Genomic DNA, 23,965 nt, shown 5'->3' on the forward strand with positions numbered 1-23,965 from the left:
GCTGGAGGTGCAAGAGTTATGATGTGGATGCAAGGCTTTTGGTTTAAGGTGCAAGGGTCATGACTTAGGGTGCAAAGGGTTTGGCTTGGGTGTAAGGCTTGTGCAAGACTTCTAGCTTAAGTATAAGGGTATTGATTTAGTTGCAAGGCTTCTATCTTGAGGTGTAAGGGTTATGGCTTAGGGTGAAAAGGGTATGGCTTGGCTGTAAGGGGTTTAGCTTGGGTGCAAATCTTTTGGCTTGAGGTTCAAGGGTTATGGCTTAAGGTGCAAGGCTTATGGCTTGGGTTGCAAGGGTCTAGCTTAGGTGCAAGAGAAAGGCTTCTAGTGTAAGGCTTCTAGCTTAGGATAAATGTGTTCTGGCTTAAGGTGCAAGGCTTCTCACTTGTGTTATAGCAACAATATTTACATGTAATTTATAGTTGTTTTCATGTAATTCTGAGATATTGACAGGAGCATGTTCTTTTGTGATTGATTTAATTTACATGTAATCCGCAAGAGATTACATGTAAATTATTCCTTAGGCATGCTCGTGAATTTTTTTCCATATTGATTTACATGTAATTAGTTGTCTTTTCATGTAATTACATATGCATTAACAATGGGGGCTCTCTCTATATTTGATTTACATGTAATCTATAAAATATTACGTGTAATTGTTACACTAACAGATGAAGATTCAACAATTTTACATGAAGGACAACTGAATTTCCAATGGAAAAAGGTAAATGTGTAGGGGGACTATGAATGGCAAAAATATGAAAGAAACAACAATAATTCCATTAGTTTAGATCTGTCATTGTGCTAAGTACAAACCAAATAATAAACAAAGACCATAAGACACCCTAAATAAAAAAAAATATTATAGGAGTAAGAACAACATCATGCCCATGTTAAACTAAATTTTACACTATACAAAAAACAAATAAGGGAACACTCAAAATAAGTTCTCTCTTTTTAAGTACTGTAAATTGTATAGCAAGCCATTTTAACATGTAAAAGATGCAGATTCAATAATGTAACATGGAAGACAATTGAATTGTCCTAGAAAAACAAGTAAATGTGAAGAGCAAGAATGAACAACAATTTCAATGAAAAAAAAACATTTATTCCATTAGGTTTATTTTATCTTCTTGTAAAACACAATCAAAATTATAAACAAAGACCATAGGGTATCCCATATTTAAAAATATACCATGGGGATTAAGAATAACATGCTCATATTAAACTACATCCTATCATGTACCCAAAAAAAGTGTGGGGTGGCCATAAATACACTTTTAAATTATAATAACAATTTTTTTTAATCTTTTAAAGAAATCCCTTTATTAGTATTTCCTTGTAACTCATTTAATTTATGATATGCATGAGTTGAATTTTTCAGAGTTTCTAACTTGAACTTATTTTTTTTCTCATCTTTAGACAAAATCTTATGCTTTAGTGTATCTAAAACATTATGCTTGAAATGAAAATTAGTCCCCATCGCAAGTGAGTCATTCATGCCATGCTAAATTCAGGTATAAAATGTTTATCCAAAATGAAATGATTAACCAAAAGCCAAGCTTTCTATCTAACTCAATACATAGTGCATACTCATGATAGTGACTCTAGATTTCATGGTAATATAAATAATTACATGAAATCTGAAATCTTCATCAACACAACAACTACCATACATTGTATCTGCCGTCACATACAATGCTGCAACCACTTTCATTGAATCTTTTAGGAGATTATCTAGAAACTGAGAAATTAATGAATGAAAGTCATTATAATTGCTAAAATTCTAGCAAGTATCCCTACCTTGGTTGCTTTATCTACATAAATGATCATTTAATAACCAGACTCAATCTTTAATATATTAAATGATGGCCAAACTCTTATAAACCTTGAATTACACTTATATCACTTCCATTTTTTGCATCAAAATGACTAATTGTATAATAGTTATTATATAATAAGTACCACATTTAATTCATTGGTTAACAGATTTTAGAATATGCCATGATCACTTGTACATTGTCTTATTATTAGTTCTCACAATGTACTCGGTAAAAAATTCTGCATTACTATAATTTTATTCATCCATTGAACCTTACTCAAAAGGTTTTCACATCAATTACAAACATAAGCATATAATGATTGAATACCAACAAAAATGATGATGACATAGAACAATAAGATAATAATCTCAAAATGAAAGGGGATGAATGAATATGTTAGAAAAAATTAGAAATATAATTATCAAGAAGGTACACATGAATCCAATAAAAAGTTCTTCCAAAATGAAATGAAAAACTTACACCGCATGATATTATACTCACCTTCATTGCTATACTTAGATTTGGATCATAAATATTGGACATTGCCTATGCGAACCCTTAGAAATGGTGAATATTGCATACCCATAAAGAGAGAGATAATGCCTTATGAGACATAGAATCACAAACACATAATAAAGTATATATCAAGGAATTGGCATAGTAAAGAGGCATCTTTTGGTGGATTTTCTATTATTTAAAAAATGCAACCCAGTTATCCTAAGGACCGAACAAGATGTGGCTGAAATTTATTCTGAAATGTGATTAGGCCAACCAAAACAAAAAACATAAGTTAGAAGAGAAATACGTTAAAATTTTGTTCTAAAATTAAGGGCCTAAATTTATTTATTAAACTTGTGGATACTAACTCCATTTAGTGTTCAATATTCAAGATTTATAAATCAATTTCCCATTGCTTTTCATTTACTGTTTGATGATTCGAAAGTGCAATACAAAGTTCAACACTGCATTTTGGGTGTTTAAAGAAGCCTCTAGTTAGAAAATATAGTTTTGGGTTGGATAAGTCTGAACCTTTAAATCATACTTCTTGATTTGTAACTCTAGATTCTGATAGTAACTTCTGTCATTTCTCAACTTAATTACTACAATCAAGAGGTAACCATTAACCAATAAATGAGAAAGGAAAGCACCTAAGTGAAAGTCAATGCCCATGAACATGTATAGACAAAACAAAGCATGTGAACCTGTAACAATAAGAAATTCTAAGAAAAATACCTGCAAGCTCTATTTTTGATTTCTGAAGTAACGGAGGCTCCTTAATAGCCCTTTCAAACTTGGATTGATTAAAACATTTAAGCTTGGGGATATATGCCTAACCTCTGAACGAACAAGAGATAGTGGTGGAAGTGAATCTTGTAAAAGAAGAGAGGAAATCTTCATCGAAAATCACCTCTCGCATTGTCTGAAATTGCTTCTCTCTCACTGTAAATCACCCTCCACAAACATTAATGTACAGTGCACAGCACAGTCAAAGAGCATGTGAAAAGAGGAGTCAAAGTCCTCTAAAAGATGAGTCATACAATGGTGGTCATGCTTAATTGCATGCCAAGAGATTAAGGATCCAAGTTATAACTCACTTCTTACGTTAGAAATCATCTTGCCTAAAATGGTCTCATCGAGGAGGGGCAATTCGATCATTTAATTAGATTGTTTTAAGAATATTTTATTTAGAATGGTTCTTCAAATGCAATTGGTCCCTAAGCATGATTTCTATTTTAACTAGGTCTTTTTCACCAATTTTTCCTAAAAAATATACTTTTTTGAATTCCAATTATTTTTAAAAGGTTAAATAAATATCATAAAAAATTATAAAATTAATTTTTTTCAAAAAGTAAATATTTTTTATATATCAAGTTAAAAACGAAAGTTCTAAATTAATTAAAATTTTAGGTTGGAATTGGAAGGGAATTCACGAGAGAAAGGAGCGGTGGAATTGAGAGAATAAGGTTTATGTCCGTGAGTTACCTACTAACCTTTATGTCAGCTCTTTCGCTGGCCATTTAATGCCTTTCCGACCCACCAATATCTAAAATTGGTCCATCACTCTCATAACCATTTCTGTAGCATGATTAATGATGGGAATGAATATCATGACTTTTGGTCCCCATAATATTTTCGCATAGGTGTTTGCAATTTTTTGTTGGTATAGATTCCTTTAGTTCATTGCCTTTACAGCTATTATCTTCTCTACTTTTAAATATGCTAAAAAAAGTAAAGAGATGGTACTGATAATGTTAAATATTTTGACATGTCACTAATGCCTGGAATGACAACATTCGATAGTGTATTATGGCCTCTAAGTAAGTGAGGTTAGTGGGAGTCAAGCATTTTTTTTTTCCTTCAACTAATGTCCTAATAACATTCGATTAAGTGGGGTCACTGTACACGTTGCCTTTGTCATTTGAAATCCGGACCCCTTTTTCCTTCTATATTAACGGTATTAATGATAAGTCAAAAAATTTAAAACTATTAATGCCACATCATCATTCTTTTGAGCTTATTAAAACATAAAGGGACTATTATTTTATACATAATAAACTAGAGGTGCTTGGAACAATGAAAATAAAAACTATAGGAATTTATACCACACCACATTAAAATTATAAGGACTAAAAGTTATATCTTTCTTTAATTATAAATAATGAAATACTTTTAAAATATAATTTTTTTAAAAAATAAGATTTCAAAATAATGAAATCTTATTTTGAAATAATGAAATCAATTAAATATAACTTAAACTATTTTTTAACAAAAATAAATGCAAAATTTTAAGAATATCCTTCATTTAATAAATGAGAAAAAAATATTTAATGAGTATAATAATGAGAGATAGTTTTAAAATAAGTTTTATTAATAAATTATTTTTTAAAAAAATATCTTGTATTGTAAAACAAAAATCACTCAAAAAAATATATTATAAAATGAGATGATGAGGACGGTAAACATAATATTTTGACGTAGAATATCAAACATAAGATAGAGTATACCAATTCACCTTTTGTCAATGCCTATCACCAACTTTATAGTATATATCAAATACATTTATCTATCTATTAATAGTAATGAACACAATATGTAAAGTTGGTTAATCACTTCATAACTTTTTCAAATTTTGGAAATACTTGACATTTTCTTTTTCCAAATCAAAAGGTTTCATGTTAGAAATATATTCAAATGAAGTCTTGAGATCTTTTCAGGAATCTGAGGTCATGTATGAAGAAAATTGTTGTTAAAAAAGATTTACACTCATTATCTAATTTGGTTTGATCAAGATAAGTCTAAAATGACATCTAAAATAATATAGTAAACCAATTAAAATAGACGTGAATGGTAGGAATTCTTCTTGAAGTAAGTGATTAAGAGTTTAAATACCAACACATGTGCATGTAATAATTTAGATAAAGAGAAATCTATCCTTTGACTTTAATACCTCAGGGAAATAATTTCTGCAAAAAAAATACCACAATAATTATTATTATTACTGTTAAAAAGCTAGAAAGATGCATTCAAAAGAAAAAAAGAAAGAAAGAAAGAAAGCAAAAGCAAGAAGAATGAGAATGAGAATGAGTAATGAGAATAGAAAGTCCAAAAGTGAAAGTGGAAGAGAATCTAAATACAATACATTTCATTACATAAACTGCATTGTTATATATATAATCCCAATCATTAGTCTCTCTACTACTTTACATCATCTCTGCCCCTCTCTAAAGCATCAGCAATAAAGTGAGGACGGACCCAGCAATTTCAAATCCACACAACCCAATCACCATCATCACCTGCATCAATCATAAGCCCATCAAATTTCTATACCTTTATATATTTAATTTAATCAATTTAATATATGAATATTTAATTTAATTAAACACACAACATACTGCTATCATGACCACAGTTCACGTGTTTCCATTATAATTTCACAACAAATCAACGCATTATCATTTTTCACTTGGATTTTTCCCTCCCCAACAACTAATGACAAAAGGTTCAAAAAATTAAACCAATTAATAAAAATATATCTGCATATGATTGAATGTTATTATTGATACAAATATTTTATCGTTAAGTACAGTGGTTTATAATTTCTTTTATGAGGTTTTGAGCTTCTGGACTTATCCTAGTTTTTTTGATTTTCGAGATCAAATTCACTTCGCATTTTATTAATTTTTTGATAAGATAATTAGAGATATTTTGTAATAAGGTAAAGAAATATTGTTTTTCCAAAGAAATAACAACTAGATCTTAAAATTATTTTTTACTTTAAAAAAGGAATTTAAATTTTTTACCCCAAAAACAAGTCCAAAATTTTCTATTTTGATGGTTAAAAATAACTAAATGTCTATTCAAAATCCGAGATAAAAACAAAACAAGTATAATACAAAAGCATTAAATATTGTAATTAAAGAAAAAAAAAAGAATACAGTAAAAGACAGAGGAATGGCTCACCTGTCTCTCTTGGCCTGAGGTGGGAAGAGGGCGAATGGTCGCCGAGTCCACCTCACCAGTAGGCAGAGGAACCGCAGGGTTGCTGTTGATAAACGGCATGTTGCTTCCGCCTCCTTTGTTAGGAACTAACGGAAATGTCGCCGTCGAACTTGCCGCCGGTGCCGGACCAGGTGAATCTGCTTGGCGAGGACGGAAAGGCCACGGGAATGCAGGGGACGACGACACTGACCCGCCGGGGGCTGGAGCCAGAGAGGGAGCTCCCGTCGGAGAAAGCTCCGGCGGCATTGCTGGTGAGACCTTTATGGCTAGCTTTAGAGAAGCTTGACATGCTTTAAACGACCCGTCGTTGAAGGTGAAGTAGAAGGGACCAGGACGCGATGGGTGCCACTAAGAATATAATTACAGAAGAATCGGTCAGAAATTGAAAGAGAATATTAAAAAGCAGAAAACTTTGCATAACCCCTTTGGAAATGCTGAGAAAGATCAGATTGTGAAGTCATTTATGAAATACCCAGATAGATATTGCTGAGCAAAAACAAATTTTGAAGCTGTTTCTGAAATGCCCACATAGAAAAATACTGAGAAAAACCAGATTTTGAGGCCATTTCTGAGATAGCCGGACAGAAAATGCTATGCAAACTCTGATTTTGAAGCCATTTGTGAAATACCCACATAGAAATTGACAGGAAAAACCAGATTTTGAATATGTTTCTGAAATGCCCAGATAGGTAAGAGTAAGAGGGAACTAATTACCGTATAGGAGGTTGCGTGAGATTTGGTGAGAAGAGTGGCTTGAGTGAAATTGCAGAGATCGAAGGCTTTCTGGTTCTTGAAAATGTACAGATTGTAGTGTTGCTTGTGCTTGAAAACTTCAGCAAAAAAGAGTAACACATATTAATCAGTAGTTGCTATTTTCAGTAAACAAAGCTCAAAAACAATTCCAGAGAACTTGATCTGTTTCTGGCAATGTTAATAGTGCTACTTACTGATGGAATCTCCAATATGAACTGTAGGGTTCTTCCACTCTGAGGCTCCATCAACTAAAATTGTAGCACAGTAACAAAACTGGAAGAACAAGTGAAGAAGAAGAAGAAGAGAGAAGAAAATGGTAAAGAAGGAGAAGGACATGGTGGTGGAGGTGATGATGAAGATAATGACAGAAGCCGTGAGAGGCTGAGCTTTGTGCTATGGAGGCTTTTTAATAAGCACCATGTGAATGAATAATGTGGGTACTTATGAAATGCAAAAGAAATAGATACAAATAGAAAAAAGGGTTTTGGAGACTGTGTGTGGGGGAGAGGGACAGAGATGCAACGTAAAGTTACCAAAAGAAAGGTTTTGAAGACTGTGTTTGTGTGGGAGAGAGAGAAAGATAGAGAGTTTAAAAACTGTTATTACTTTTATTTTAAATTACAAGGTGCTTTAAAAATAAATTTATGTTAAAATATAAAACATTTTAAATAAATTAAAATTTTATTAAATATAATAATTTTAATATTATCTTTTCTCTCTTTATAATTAATTTTTATTTTTTTAATATATTAAACTTAAGTATTTTTAAAAATTTATATTTATATTTTATAAAAATAAAAGTATTAAGTGTATTTAATGAGATTTATTAATATGTAAAATTTTATTTAAAAATATCTTATAATTTAAAATGAAAAGAGTATTAAATTTTAAAATTGTTAGGGTATCGGGGGATCAAGGGCTTTGCTTGATCTTGTTTTTCACATGTAAAAGTTAGTCATATTTTGCTTCTCGAAAACAACCTTCGAATTAATTACAATAGAAAAAAATGAAATGAATTTTTTATTTAATTATTTAATATTTAGTATTTTTAAAACATAATTTTAACTAAATTACACATTATATGAATTAATTAATTATCTTTACAGTTATATTTCTTAAATTATTAAGAAACTTTTAAATAAAATTTTATATTACCAATAAAGTTTATGAAATACACTTTATAATTTTATTTTTTCAAGATAAAAATATAAATTTTTAAAAATGCTCTTCAATTAATACTTCATTAATAAAATAATATTAAAAAAATATATGAAAAGAGTAATATTGTATAAGTATCATTAATGATACCTTATTTTTATTAAAGTATCTTATATTTTAAAATGCTGGATCTTTTTTAAAAATATTTTATAATTTGAGGTAGAGGGAGTATATTCTTTTTATGTTTACTTTATTTGATTGAGTGTCTCAGTTAAAAAAACTTTATTAATTACACACTTTAATTAAGAATATTTTTTGAAAAAAATTAATTTCCTATTAAAATATCCAAAATGATTTACTCTCCCTTGTTACAAAAATATAAATTATTTTTAATTGAATTATGTTAGGAGAATGACATATATGTCCCAAGAGGATTAATTAATTTAAATTAAATTTCAAGTATCAAACTTCAGAAATTTACAAGTTCATCTTTCAATTTTATAACTTCATTGTGATAAATTTGTAATTTATTTTTTAAATTTTAATAGCAAAAACAAATGTGTTTATTCTTCAATCATATTAAAATTTAAAAAAACAAATTATAAATTCATTAATTATACATTGAAAAATTAAAAAGTCTTATATGCTTTACTCCCTCCATAAAAAAATGAAAAAAATTAAGAAACATTCAACTCCTCAAAAAATACCTTATATTTTTAAATAGATGGAGTAATTGAGTGAGTATATTTTTTAACATGATACTTTTAATAAAAATGCCTTATAATATTGAATAGATAAGTTATTATATAATTAATTCTTTTTAAAGTAGTGTCAAGTAGATCAAGAGTAGCTCTATGTGTAACACTTTAAACTTTCAAAAAAATTTTGCCTTAAATAAATGATTCAATAATCAAAACTCCACTTTATAAATGCTTATTATAGTAGAAAGATGTGTACTATAGTAATAAAGAGTAAAAACTATTTTCGAAACCCAACCATAATAATAATAAAATTATTAGAGTAGATAAAACTAAAGACAATATTTTGAAACCTTATTATAGTAGATAAAAATATACTATGTTAATTTAGGATTGAAACAATTTTATGAAAGCTTATCATGATAGAAAAGAATTTTTCTTACAACTAAAATTTACAAGGTCAACTACCATGATAGAACCATGATAGAAAAGAATCTATCATGGTAGAAAAGATTAAACATAATAAACCAAATCTTCCATGACAATTTAGGAAGAAACTAAATGAATTAAGTAAGTATCAAATGGATTTCATTGAAATAATCATTTAAAATCCAAAAAAATGTTGTAAAATTCATTTCACAATGAAGCATGGTTCCCAGAGATTAAAAATGTCCAAAACAAGTTTAAAAATGGGTAAAAGGGTCAAAATGATTATTTTAGAAAACAAAAATTGAACAGGAACATTTTTGTCCAAAGCACATCATGCACCGTGGCTCATGCATCATACGCCGTGACTCATAACACAAGAGAGTTACTCTCTTCTTCATATCATGCGCCGCAACCAATTTGACATGTGCCACGATGCATGGTATATATTAGCAATTATGTAGAATGAATAATGATAGTAAATTTCAAATAGGCATAACTTTCTCTACAAATATACAAATTGAGTGGTTTAAACATCCACACGAAACTTATAACATAAACTAACCAATGGTTTTATTTGGTACAAAAATTCCTTCATATGAGAATTTTATTCAGAAAATCCCATTAAGGGATAAAACACAGTTTCTCCAAATGATTTCACTCATAAAACCAAAACCAAAGCCAATGCTTATGTGTGGATCACTTGATCATACTTAAACATGTCAAGTAACACATAACAACCAAACATACACTTGAACACATGTAAACTCCCATAGTTGAGTTATAACCACCCAACATAGTTAAAATCATCTAATTAGCATAAGTTGGCATTACACAATTACAAGCTCATCTCATGTTCAAATCATAATATTTAAGGCCATGAGAGTCAAAAACATGTCTCATAGCTATCATATACAAGTTTGATCCAAAAATATGAAGTCACATGCTTAATACACAAATAATGCCCTTTGGTTGAAAAATATACATAACCAAGCAAAAGGAAGCCTAACAATACAAGTTGGTGTCCATGCACCAATATTATACCTCTAGTGCTTTTTCAGCTAGATCCTTCCCTAAAAAATTGTTAACCATGGGAAATGGGACACAAGGGTCCCAATAACCAATATTAATACGAAATGATATATGTGATACAACTAATTATGAGATTGCTAAGTGGGCATACCGAAACACATTTCTAAACACAAAAATATCCAAACAATTAGAGTAAAAATATATGACTATACCTTATAACCCTTCTTATTTCGAGACCAAGGTCCATGCCCAAAACCTAACTCACCATGTCAAAAGTAAGCTAATTCAAACTACAAATCACTCATTAAATTCAATGAGGGCATACCATATGATACCCGAACAATCCAAACAAAAAAACCCCCCAATAAAATATTTTAAACCCGAACAAAATCATGCTAATATTATTCTGCAAACAATAAATTTGAACAAGTGTGAACATACTTTCAAAGAGTTATCTATATAACAACATAGTTGTACACAATATTTAAAACCCACTTGGCAATATCAATTTCCAAATGACAAATATGCATTTCTAAACAATATACTTTCCAAACAATAATTTTTTATCAACAAATTACACATGATCAATTACAACACATATACCATGACATATTAATAAAGATTACCTTTACTCTCTACTATTATTAAAGCTCCCCAAACAAGTGAATATCACCTTCTACTAATACTACAATTTACACACAATATAATTATAATTAACATCCATACAATGCTAATTATAGCTAATAAAAGTGCTTAAAAACTAATCACACCTAAATCTTAGGATTAGGTTAATCACTCCCACAACCCTGATGCATTTCCATACACTTTAATTATCAAACTTAGTCATACTCATCATCATTACACTTCTTGAACATAAATGTAAATTCTAAACACTTTAATTATCACAAATTATCATCCAATTAGTCTAGGGTTTGGATTTTGACAACCTATTAGTATAATCATCACTTAAATACCTCAACAACACTTATACAACCTCAAAACACCCATTAGATTCAAACCCAAGGGTTAGGCATTCTCAAAAATGTAAACTCTAGCTAAACACTCAATGAACTTAGCTAGAAATGAATACCCTTGCTCAAGCCTTTGGGGTCACAAATTTGAACCCCAATGGAGGGAATACTGAAACCCTAGCAAAGCCCATGCTTTTCGCACTTATCTCTACTTATAATTCTCCATTTTTTATTTTGTTTTTGAACAATATAACAAATTTTAAATTTTAATTTGTGCATTGCAAAGAACACACGATGCACCTCAACGCATGGTCCAGTTTCAGACTCATTAATTCTAGCCCAATAATTTAGGCCTAATCTAACCTAATAATATTTTGGACTCTAACTAACCCTAATACATGATACTTGGCCCAATTTAAACTATAATTGAGTGCCTAAATATTTGATTAACCTTAAATAACCTTAAAATAACAATAATTCTAATTTAAATTATCTATCAATCCATAATTTTTTCCAATTAAATTTCTCAATTAAAATTGAGAATATTACACAAAGCCTTTATTCTAGTTTTTTTTTTCAAAAATGTATCCTTACTTAAAGAAAATGAGATTCCAAATATTTTAACGAAAATCTATCCATATTTTTTTAATAATACATAGATCATTTTTGTTTAGAAAATAAGACTAATTACAAACAACACAAACAACAAAGAACAAATAGAACAACAACATCAAATCAAAATAAAAACCCTAACCTCACAGTCAAGTAATAGGAGGCTAGTAGGACATTAGTAAGGGTAAAAGCTAACCTAGCTAAGTAGTCATCTATAAAATTTTCCTCTCTGTAAGCAAAATAAAATCTATCATCCCAATTCTTGCTAACTCATTTTCTCGTATAATCAATAATATCATTATAAGGATGATAACTATGATTGTCTCTTGTGATCGTTGAACAATCACCTAAAACCTCCACAAGCCTAGCTTCATGAATCTAGCACATTTTAAGACCTCTATTGATATCATAAATATCTGCTATAATAGGGGGAACTTTTCCTAACTTGCAGCTAAAGCCCTATATCCAGTGCCCCCAACTTACAGCTAAAACACTATATTCAGTTTTCATCTTTATCCTTAAGGACTCCACTACATGATCTAGTCCCATTAATTAGCATGGAACCATCCATTTTAAGTTTAAAAGCACTTTCATTACCTTGGGGTAGAGTGTAAGTGTTACTTAAGCTACAATATCTAGGCAAATGTCTCTTTAACTCTATGTCAATAACCACCTTAAAGAAAGAAGCAATGAGTTCTTCCCTAGTTATATCCTCCTCCTTTTGGGATACCTTCTTTGTAACATCCTGGATTTTGATTATTGGGTTAAGTGAACTTATAAAGGATAATTAGATTAATTGGATATTAATTCATGTGAGGATGGTTATGAACTGCTACTAGACCTATTAAATTTATTTAAAGTTTTTATATCAAATCTAAAAGAGTTTTGGGCCACCTGGGCTCAAATTAGAGGGATAAATTTGATTGAACTTCTTTGTGCCATCCACCGTGGTGGAGGCATTATGAGGCGCAACGGATGGTCAAATAGAAATTGAGAAAGAGATAATGGGAGAGATTAAATACTCTACTAAGGAGACAACAATATAGCACTTTAAAGGTGATTTGAGCTTGATTCTACTTAGATGGGCCTTCTCTACTCTTCTCTCTTATTTCAACATAAATTTGAAGTGAGATATGGGGTTGTATGATGATGATTTTTGGACCTAAGGCTATGGTCCCAACCATTCAGTCTAAATAAAACTAATGAGAGTTGTTTAAGTATTCTATACCTAATTTAAAAGTTTTCATAAGATTGTGATCATGGGTCATCCAATATGGACAAACCCTAGGTCTCTAAAGGATGATTTTGTATTGTTGAGTGCAATATATATATTAGTGGCTATACAATATCCTTCCATGATATTTTAATAATTTGATGTCTTTAATTATCATTAATACTTTTATTAAGCCTATAATTATCATTTTTTCCTCGATGATAAACCACATTTAATGGCCTTTTCCAACTACAACTAGCATGGGCAAGCAAATCAAATGTCAAATTACAAATAGATCTAAATACAAAAGAATTGATAAAATACATGTCATTAGTAAGAAGCATTAGCAAGAATAGCATCAACAAAATTAGTTTCTAGTGCACTAATCTAGATTGTTCAAATTAAAACTAAATTATATAGATTCAATATTATTTTACGCTTATGACTGGCCAAAATTGGCCTTAGGCAAGTTTAAATGTGCTAGGACTTGCCTATGGCCAATCTGGATGTGCCAAGACTTGCTTGTGGACAATTCAAATCGTGCACTACTTTGCCTAAACTTTCTAATACTAGCTACAAGTTTATCTAATGTTACTAACACTTCCCCAGACCTTGCCATTACTTGTTATAGGCTTGCCTGAGGTTGTCAATACTTGCTTCAAACTTGCCCATAATTGCCAACACTTGCCCGTACTTTGCCAACACTTTTTACAAGTTTGCCAACATTTGCCATGGGCTTACTTAGGCTTGCTAATACTTGTCACAAGCTTTTACAAACCTTGCCAACACTAGCCTGAACCTTGTCCACACTTGCCACAACTAAACCCAAAGTTGCTAACACTTGCTACGTGCTTGCTCGATGTTGCCAACTCTTGTGATGGGCTTGGTTGAGGTTGTCAACACTTGCTACAGGCTTGCTTGAGGTTGGTGTAATAATTTTTTGTTGTAACATGTATAGAATGTAAAATAAAAATTTCTTTTAACTAGGTCAACAAATAATTTTTATTTAAAAATTACAAATTAAAATTTTAAATTAAGACCATCTAAATTAGAGAGTCTACCTAGATTTCAAAGTAATTATTACTGTGATTAGCATTCAAATCAAACCCAAAATTAAATAAGCAAATAACAATCATACTCAACCTCTCAACCTTGCCCCATGTCTCTATGTTCACACGTCTAAGGACTACTTCATCAAGAGCCAAAGCTCAACAATGGAACGTTGAAGACACCTTGTCGTAATGTTAATATCCAATGTCCACTAAACCATCATATTGGTTATTTGGGTAGACTTTATTTGTCGTTATATTATATTCTTCCTATTATCTACCATTATTTTTTATTTTCTCAAAAAAATTGATTCTGCTGTGCAACTGCTTGGGGGACACTGCAACTTTGAAGCAACTCTATCAAAATTTAACATCATCCTCAGTTTTGGGTAAAATCAAAGTTGTGCAGAAGGAAGAAAACTTCAAGGAAGTGAGATATCATGATGGGGTTTATTATTGTTAAATGATTAGTGCATTGATTTAATATGATGTTGAGTTTTTCAATTCAAAGACCTTTCTGGCTTTCCCCTTGGTTGGTGAGAGGGCCAAAAACAACTTGGTTTCTTTATTAGTAATTTTTTAAAATAAAAAAATAAAGGTTCTTCTACTTTGTAGAATGTGATGGTGGTACTCATACTTCGATGCAAAAGGGGATAAAATCCTTCAAGCCATCCCTTTCTGCGTTCTTTAAAAGCCACATTCATGGGAAGCAATGCCAAAAATCTGCAGATTACGAAAAAGCGGAATGACTAAAAGCAAATGACCTTACAAGCTGAATCATCAGTTATTGTTCAAAAGGCTCAATCAGTTAAGTATTAATAATCATAATCTAAAGAGTTCCAAAATAATACGGAAAAGAAATAACAAGAAGTCCAGGAATTAGTTCCAAAATAATATGACAATATGAGTGAAAATGTTTATGACTTAGATTCGGTCAAAATGGTAATATTTAAATATGTTGATAAGTTTGATTCAATTTTAAAAGTTTATTTCATGTTTTCTCTTCAATGATTTTTAAAGAGTTGTCTCGCTACCTCATCATGTACTTAATTTAGTTGATAAGGGAATTGTACCAGTTTGGTCAAACAGGTCTTATGTTTGATTTCTAAATTAATGTAAGTTGATAATAGATTTTTCTACCTAAAAGAGTCCCTGCTTGGCTCGATTAAAATTAGTTTAGACCTTATTAAAGTTCTTTTAACTTGATGGAGGATGATAGACCCATAGTGAGTTCTTCTCTTATTATGTTTTTGTTTAATCACATGCATGCAGCTTATTGGTATTAGTGACTTTGTACCACACTAGAATTGAAGAAGGTCAAAAAAAAAAAAAAACAATGGCATTAAACACCTTCCCAAAAAAGGATGTTGTTGGTTCAAATTTTGGGTGAGTATGTGCGAATTCTCCTCCTTCATGGTACAAAAGGTTGTAATGGGTGTATTTGTGTAATTATTCTTTTGAGGGAAAAATGCAGCTTATCAACAAGTGTTAGGCATGGTGAAATAAGCTATGACCACTTAAGTACAAGGTTTTAAGTCTGAATCTGTGCAAAAAATATCTTTAAAAAAGCTATCATTAATTAAACTCAATAATACTCGTTATATTGTGAGGAACCAGTTCTTTTTGCTAGAGTTAACTTTTGATGGTCTTATGATCCATCTCATTAATGCAATAGGTTCAAGTATTAAACCATCATGTAGCTAAAGGGGGAAGATATTTATTTACATTGAATCTTAACTAGGCCAGAATAAGACCTATAAGTGGTTGTGACCTTGTCTTATCCATAAACATTCAAGTTAATTACTCATCATGCTAAACAGTAAACACAAAATTATTATTGATAATTATATTTTTTATCATGTAATAACACACACAAAAATATTAGTATATTATATAAATTCTAATCTTATTAGTATATTTAGATTGTTGTATATATTTCAACTATTAAGACAATAAAATTTTAATACATTATAAATTATAAATTTATATTACAAAATCAGACCAGCCTACAGTATGAGTTGGTCAAGGTAAAATTGGATTATTTTTAAATTTTAAATTATAATCCAATTCTCTGTTCCTTTTTTTTTGGGGGAGGGGAAGTGGGTCAACCCAATGGGTTGGACCCATATTTTCACTTCCATTTATTTATTTATTTTTTATTGGATTAATATTTCTTATAAAATAGATTAGGCCCAATAGGCTAACCTCCAAAAAAAAAAAAGGAAAATTTCGTCAAAATATAGAAACTTTAATTTGATCATTTTCATTAAAAAAACACTTTAATTTGATCATTAAAAAATTGTAACTCAATTTGACATGCAAAAGAAGGTTTTGAATATGTGACCAAAAACAATGAGTTGATGTGGAGAAATTCCACCAGCAGCCCACTGCAACACAGCCCATTTCTGCTTTCCTAGCTCTAGTTTATGGCAGGACCATGAAATCAAACTCATGACCACATTTGGAAAGGAATCTAATGTATTCCTTCCCCTGGCAAACAAAAACATTGCTTTGGCCCAAGAAAACCTGAGATGCGCAGGAATATGAGACCTTGAACCAAGCAGCTTTTATGAGACAACTCAATATTCATCAAATATTTAAGCCAGAAAACCAAAATGAATCTTTTTTAAGCAATAACTACAGTGAGTCGTACAGTTCACGTCTTGTAAGAAGTGAAAATTCTCTTCTAAGAATAATGAAGTTACAAGAAATTAACTTACTCAATCTGACTTTTTCAAGCCAGCGGATCTCATTCATATATCAGGTAAGGTGCAAATCTGCTCTTGAAATTTCCTTCTAAGAATATCTTATATCTTAAAGTATTTTTTAGTATAGTTTTTGCCCCAACATTTTTTATTTTGGTATAATATTGTCCTATTATCACCCTTTAACCGCTTTGACTATTAATTTTGAAAATTTGATCATTTTGTGTCCCCTTGGCAACCGCGTGAGAGTCCATTAACCAAACTTTTTTTTTTTTTAATTTCTTTTTCTTCTTCCTTCCATTATTCTTTAGAACCACTTAATCGCCTTCTTCATCCACCTTTCTTAGATAAATCACAAATTAATGGAAACTCAAAACCATATTTAGATCGGACATAGATTCAGATCAAACTAACAAACACTTAATGCTAAACTCGGATCTAGATCAAACTCTCAAAAGGAAAAAGCAATAAAAATTGAAAATCACATCTAAAGAAATCATATGGTATTGATTTGGAAATCATATTTAGATTTAGACTTATATTTTGAAACCATAACTCAGATTTAGATTTATGAAATGAATCCTAGAATCAGATTTTCGAAACCAATTTCTTCTTCTCATGCATTGGAGTCAAATTCATTAAAACAACATCTAGGACAAAGAAGACACATCTCATTCTCATCGTCGTCGGCATGGAGGAAGCTCTCTCATTCTCATCGTCGGCGTCAGAGAAGAAGGAAGCATCTCGTTCTCATATGCAATAATATGTGACAAAAAGAAACTTCTTCTACAAACCAGAAATATGGGTGGTCTAACTGGATCCCGAAAAAATTCAAAAATCAAGAAGAAAACAATATTTCACTGTTTCAACACAAATCCAAATTTGAACCCATAAGACAAACTCATTTAGAAATATAAATTAATGGATTCAGAGAAAATCATACATGTACAAGTCAAGCACTCAAATCGACATCAGTCAAACCTAAAATCAAGTCAAATAAATTTTGAACTAGAAGGGAGAACCTTCAACCCAAATAGTGGCATGGAAATCTTCAGCATCGATACTTCAAACCATAGGGGAGAACCTTTAACCTTCAAAGTCAAACAAAGCTTGGGGCGTGGGTGATTGGAAAGGGGGATGACGAGGCAAGGAGGGAGCCAAAATTGAAGAGAGGCAAAGCAATAGTGGCTTGGAGTGATCAGAATCAAAGCGAAAAAAGGTGTGGGGGTTAATTTGAGAAAGCTCAGGTGGGTGTCTTAGCTAGACATCTGAAATCCCTAGATCCATAGGTTTTGCTTGATTTGGTGATGGATGGAAGAGATGAGTGGGTTCGTGAAGGTGGAAGCCAAGGAAGAAGAAGGTCAGGCATAAAGGTAGAAGTCAAGGAAGAAGAACAGCCTCTCCAACTCCATTGACATATCGTCCACCTTCGTGAAGCTTGTTATAGATTCTAATAAGGTCCTGAACCAAGGATCAACATCTCCACTTTCTCAAACGAACACTGTGCCAACTCATATCAATGACGGCATGAGCAATTAAAAGAGGTGAGGTTTAACAAACGAGATTTGGGTTTGGATCATGAACATGATCCGAGTTTGAAAGAGGGAAGTGAGAGGGGCAGAGAAGAGATGGCTAGAATAACAAGTCATCTAAGTTTCAATCCTTTTTTTCTTTTTTCTTTTTAATTTTTAATTTTAAAAAATATGCCTTTTGATTGCAAAATTAGAATTAACGTTCGAACTAGTAGTGAACTAGGTCAAACCTAATAGCAAGACAACGTTGTACCATTTTCAAAAACATTAGGATGAAATTACACCAAAAAATATTTTAGGATGAGATACACCTGATTAAAATATTGAATGCAGATTTGTACTTTAACACTTCATACATTGGTAAAAGAACATGGATCTCAAGACTAACATGACATAATGCATGACATAAACATTTGATGTATTCTTTTTCTGGACATATAACTACCTGTCTAAAGCATGACTAAGCTACATGTACGCGCCTAAAATTCCCCGTTGCACTGCGTCCATTTGTCCAACTCCAGATTTCTACTTATTGAGCTTCTACAGAGGGGGGAAAACTGTTTCTTGGGTGTCAAGGAATCTTCCTCATGAGTCAGGTTACAATTCCTTCCTGTATATCCCAAGTCATTACCCTCAACTGCCTGAGACAATTTACAGATTTGAGTCTCAGAGTTTAGGAATTAATTGATATGCCCATATTTATTTAGTTCGTCATCGATGGCAGATCTTCAGTTCCCATTCTGCAACTGGAGCAAATCTGATCTACCACTGCCAGGAGCGAACCCTACGGATTATACGCGGCTGCTTTTGCTTGTCAACAACGGGAATAACTCTTTCCATGAGCTGCATGACAGTCAAACAGGTCAGTTGCGAGCCAATTAAAGGAGACTTTTTGATAGCAACTCTATGGCTTTAGGGTTAATTTAGTTGTGAATGACATAAATCCCTGAATAGTGAATAGTAACAGCGTGAACTGCTCAAAAAAAAAAAAAAATCTTGGTTGAATTATTCTGTATCTCTTAAATCTGCTTAAGACATCGAAGGAGCAAATGAAAACAAAGAAACTGGTACTCTGGTAGTGCCAGGGGAGATGGCATTGCAAAAGTTTCTAAAGTTGATATTCCATATGGTAAGCATATTTGATGAGGCACCACGATCGCTTCCAGCATAATCATGACAAGAGTGAAAATCATGAATCAATAGGACAAAAAGAATGGTTTACAAAAACAAAACATAATAAATATGTAAATGTGACCATCGACGTTGAGGTAGCAATGACTTTAGAAGAAACTAGATATTGACACCTTACCCAACCAGTAGAAACTACACTTGGGGTATTAAATCAGTGAGGGAAAAATTCATCAGAAAACAGAATAGCAAATCACTACCTGCTTGAATCTTTTCTTGGTCCTCTCAACCTGCACAAAAATCTTTGTCAGCAGTGACAAAAAAAAAAAAAAAAGAGTTTAATAAACTCTGGTTGGAAAGATGAAAGGCCCGAGGGACCCGTTAAGTCCAAAAAAATGAACAATCAAATGAATAAAAAACGCTCATTTGAGAAGAAAAAGATATTAAAAAACAGAATAATGGATGTAGATCCTCATTGGTGTTAAAAGCATCACTGAGCATGATAATTTATTATTGTCTGTAGTCAGTATATAAAAAGACCGTTTCTATTGATCCTAATCAGCGATTAATCATGACTACAAAATTCCTAATAGACAAAAACACTGATCTCAAATGTCTGATAATTTTTCCACACACAGTGCACGACCTCCAGTGGAAAGAAAACTAGTACCAAGCTTAGGAATCCATCAGCCAGTATAACCTTGCTCACAAAGCAAAACCATACTTTAACTATACGGGCAAATTCTATTTATATTGAAATCACTTGGAAGAGGACTTGTCAACTCAAAGACTAATAAAGCCTGAAGCTGCAATACCATATTTACACAAATTTGGACCAAAATGGAGACTAATATATTTCCCAGAACCACGCCTTGCGAGCAAAACTACCCTAATTCAAAGATTGGGTATAGAGGAGAAAATAGGATGAAGGCAAAGAGTTGGGGGTAAATTAATCCATCAACATATAACAATGACAAAAAAGGTTATATAAGAAATTATTATCTTTTCTACATGACTCTGAGAACGCACATCGCTTTCAATGAAACTTGTGGATCACATAAACAACTACAAAGCACACGAAGATTCAGTATAACAAGCACATGAATGATTTTACATAAAGCAGAACTGACTGCTATTATAATGCAATACAAAATTAAAGGCTCCCCCCCCCGGGGGGAAGGGGTGACACTGTTCAGAAATTAATTGCAAGCATAGCATGTCAACAGTTATGAAATGGACCACAATGCAGCACCTTTTCCCTCATAAGCAGCTCATTTTCCTCCTCTAGTCTCACCGCTATAGACTCCAATTCAACTTGGTAAGCCTGAAGTCCAATACTCAAAAACAGAACACTCAACAGTTACTTCAAATCATACATCCAAAGGCCGCAAACGAAAAACATTTCTCAAGCATACCTGCTTTCGTTCCCTAGACCTTGCTGCGGATTCTCTGTTTTTAATCATCCTCCTTTGCCTCTGCAGGGCAGCCTTATCCAACGGCTCCAAAACAGGACGCCCTCTCTTATTCCTCTCTCCCCCACCTCCCACCTCCACTCCATTACCGAACCCAACTACCGACCCTTCAACTTTATCCAATGACTGAAACGAGGTTGGGTTACTAGAATCAAACGTAAAGATACCCCCACTCACCTGCTCGGTGGGGGCCACCGGTATCTTCACATCATCGTCGTCGTCGTCCACAGCCCCAGCCTTGGCCAAAAAATCTTCTAGAGTCATCATTTCATCCAGTGCCTCCTCCTTGCACTCCCTCCTATCACCGGAAATCATATCCTTCCAAACATCATCCATGGTTCTCGATACATTCAGTGCCCCACCACCATCATTGCCGTCAGCAGAGGTCGCGGCAGCGATGGCATTGACCGGCGTCTCCATTAAGGTTATTTGGGCATCTAGGAGGGTAGACTCCGTGGTAGGCCCGGAATCGTAAGCATCGCGAAGAATGCCTTCGACGGACATCAAGCCCAAATTTCCTCTGTTAACATTCTTATCAGGTCTTGTAGAAGTAGAAGCAGCAGCAGAAGACCGTCGCAATAGATCCGACTTTCTTGAATTTGACGATGCCATCAAATTCCGCTACCTCGTCCCGAAGAGACTGCCTTGTCGGATTCTCTCTCACACACACAGCGCGAACTCTTCGACCTTCTCGGGATTCTCTCTCTAGGGTTTGGGGTTTTGGGAATTCGGCGTCCGATGGCAACGGAGGTGCATCAGGGCCCAGGGACTGCAGTCTCTAGCGAAACCGGGAGTAACCCGTAGACCGAGGAATTTGAAATGAGTAAACGAGGCATAAGTGATAACGGAGCGTCCGGTTCCCAATCGAAGGCCAAGTTTCTTTCTTTTTTTTTTTTTAAAATACAATTATTAATCCTTATAGTTTTATTACCAAATTTTAATTTTAGTCATAATAGTTTCAGGAAAAAATTATAAAAACTTGAAGAATAAATGTCATCTAATCTTGTTAAAATCATAGAGATTAAAAAAATTAAAAAAATATAGAGACTAAAAGTAAAACTTGATAAAATTATAGGAACTAATAATTATATTTTTTAATAGTTAAAAATATTCTCAACTACTAGCTAGAAGCTCTCATTACTTAAACATTTGATTGGGGGTTCAAACCCTGCCCTTCTGTATATAGCAATGTTGTTCATTTCTCTCTTCTTATCCAAATCTCTTACGTTCTTCATATTTTCATCACACGTTATCAATGCAACATTTTATCAAATAAGTTCTTATAACATTTTGGATTTTAAATCTAAAAATTTTAGGTGTCTAGAAGGGTATGATGGTAAAAGTAAGTGAATTTTTTATTAATAATGTTTTTGTAAGACTAACGTAGCTAATGGATCATTAGGTAGCGTTAAGAGAAGATTAGATTGGAGTTCAAGTGGGTCATGACATAGAGAGGCCCAAAAAGTGTTTGGGCATCTCTGTGCCATGCATGGTGATGGATAAGCCATGTGCTGCGGTGCATGTGTGAAAATCTACACTTATTAGTTGCGAATCAGAACAAAAAATCAAAAGAGGGAAAGATAGAACTCGAGGAGGCAACAGTAGACAATCGGTGACTACTATAGTATGATCCTTAGACCCATTTGGAAGCATTTAGGGCAAGATTTATCCTTGGGTAAGCTTCTTACATCTCTCCCTTTCCTTATAATTGAATTTATGAAAGTTTGGGGGTATTTTAGGATTTATTTTTGATTGTTCTTGGATAGTGGCTGAACCTATTGGATTAGATAGGGTCTTGGGGAGTAAATTAAGCCTCTAACTCTAGGTTTTTGGGTTTTCTTTGGATTTGAAATTTTTGGCCTCGAATTGGATGAACCCTAACTAGAATATGGGAGATTAAAAGCAATGTGGGTAATGAAATGGTGTTGTTTAAGTATTTGGATGTTAAATAGAATTAATAGAGTATATTAGGAGTATTTTTAGGGCCAAATCAAAGTTTTGAGTATGATAGGCACCTAAATTTGTGTTAGAAATGGGGTAGTTAGTGTGTGTATTGATGATTAACAATTTGATCTTGTAGATTAATCATTGATCAAGCGTTGTGACACTAGTGGACAAGTGTAAAGCCATTGTTTGACCACAGTAGCCCTTTTAGTGATAAAAAGGTTGAGGTAACCGTATTGTCTAAACTCCCTTCTTATGTGTTTAGATGGTTGTATGGCAGTTATTAAGGATAATACCCTAGTTTTGTATTAATATAGTATTGATATGAAATGTTTATGATTTAGAAACTATGTGAAGTGGAATGAAAAGTTATGTTTTTAGTGTAATGGTTTCCAAAAGCATACTTCTACTTTTAGTATAATTACTTGCGAAATTCTATATGTTAAGTGGAAATGAGAATTTGTAGGAATGATATATTATGAATATATATGGCTTCATTGAGCATATATTTGGTATGATCATTATGAGAGGGTGGGAATTCACCCTAATGTGTTGTTGGGGACATTGTTTGAAAATTCATATAGTCTACTAGCACCGTAAAGTTGCCGGTGTTTAATATTATATTGTTTAGAAGTCTCAGTACTATATATAGTAGATTGGATATCAACATCCCTAGTATTCGTGGACGGGGGGCCTGTGGTTTATAGTGGGTGAAGGTACTCTTGGCTGGGACTGCCTCCTACTAATGGTGAGCTTGGGCTAGTTCAGTCACATGGCCTTGGTCTTATTGAGTTATCAACCCACAAACTCAGCCGAAAGACAAAAGAAGGATATAAGGTGGTGTGTTGATCATACATGTCATACTATCTCTATGTGTGGATAAATGACTTGATATATGTTTATAATGCCACTTCACATACACACTATCCATTCTCACACACGAGTAGTTTGA

General features: G+C 32.4%; 2 protein-coding genes across 3 annotated transcripts; both read right to left on the reverse strand.

Annotated features, from left to right (window-relative positions):
* Positions 1-5,396: 5,396 nt before the first annotated feature.
* LOC129292713 (early nodulin-like protein 3) lies at positions 5,397-7,547 on the reverse strand. The gene is made up of 4 exons (XM_054930327.1): positions 7,268-7,547; positions 7,035-7,150; positions 6,282-6,668; positions 5,397-5,614 (listed from the first exon to the last, which is right to left on the reverse strand). The coding sequence occupies exons 1-4, from the start codon at positions 7,407-7,409 to the stop codon at positions 5,543-5,545; spliced, it is 717 nt and encodes a 238-aa protein (XP_054786302.1). The 5' UTR covers positions 7,410-7,547; the 3' UTR covers positions 5,397-5,542.
* Positions 7,548-18,760: 11,213 nt separating this feature from the next.
* Positions 18,761-21,863, reverse strand: LOC129301744 (G-box-binding factor 4-like). Of its 2 annotated transcripts, XM_054940345.1 has the most exons (5): positions 21,013-21,863; positions 20,850-20,921; positions 19,858-19,887; positions 19,541-19,628; positions 18,761-19,312 (listed from the first exon to the last, which is right to left on the reverse strand). In XM_054940345.1, the coding sequence occupies exons 1-4, from the start codon at positions 21,679-21,681 to the stop codon at positions 19,578-19,580; spliced, it is 822 nt and encodes a 273-aa protein (XP_054796320.1). In that variant the 5' UTR covers positions 21,682-21,863; the 3' UTR covers positions 18,761-19,312; positions 19,541-19,577. The 2 variants fall into 2 exon arrangements, with proteins under 2 accessions (XP_054796320.1, XP_054796316.1); XM_054940341.1 differs by lacking the exon at positions 19,541-19,628.
* Between the last annotated feature and the right edge of the window lie 2,102 nt (positions 21,864-23,965).

Source organism: Prosopis cineraria, unplaced genomic scaffold (assembly GCF_029017545.1).
Source record: "Prosopis cineraria cultivar Desert tree isolate PC_DT_omini unplaced genomic scaffold, ASM2901754v1 PC1, whole genome shotgun sequence".
Lineage (NCBI taxonomy): Eukaryota > Viridiplantae > Streptophyta > Magnoliopsida > Fabales > Fabaceae > Prosopis > Prosopis cineraria.

Bases quoted from the DNA above. Each gene is read 5' to 3' on its own strand.
- LOC129292713 (XM_054930327.1), bottom strand. From the start codon at position 7,409: ATGTCCTTCTCCTTCTTTACCATTTTCTTCTCTCTTCTTCTTCTTCTT. The intron at 7,151-7,267 runs GTAAGTAGCACT...TTTTTGCTGAAG, and splicing joins TCATATTGGAGATTCCATCA to TTTTCAAGCACAAGCAACAC. The intron at 5,615-6,281 runs GTGAGCCATTCC...TGATTGATGCAG, and splicing joins CCTCAGGCCAAGAGAGACAG to GTGATGATGGTGATTGGGTT.
- LOC129301744 (XM_054940341.1), bottom strand. From the start codon at position 21,681: ATGGCATCGTCAAATTCAAGAAAGTCGGATCTATTGCGACGGTCTTCT. The intron at 19,888-20,849 runs GTGCTGCATTGT...ATTTTTGTGCAG, and splicing joins AGCTGCTTATGAGGGAAAAG to GTTGAGAGGACCAAGAAAAG. The intron at 19,313-19,857 runs GTAGTGATTTGC...ACTGTCATGCAG, and splicing joins CCAAGAAAAGATTCAAGCAG to CTCATGGAAAGAGTTATTCC.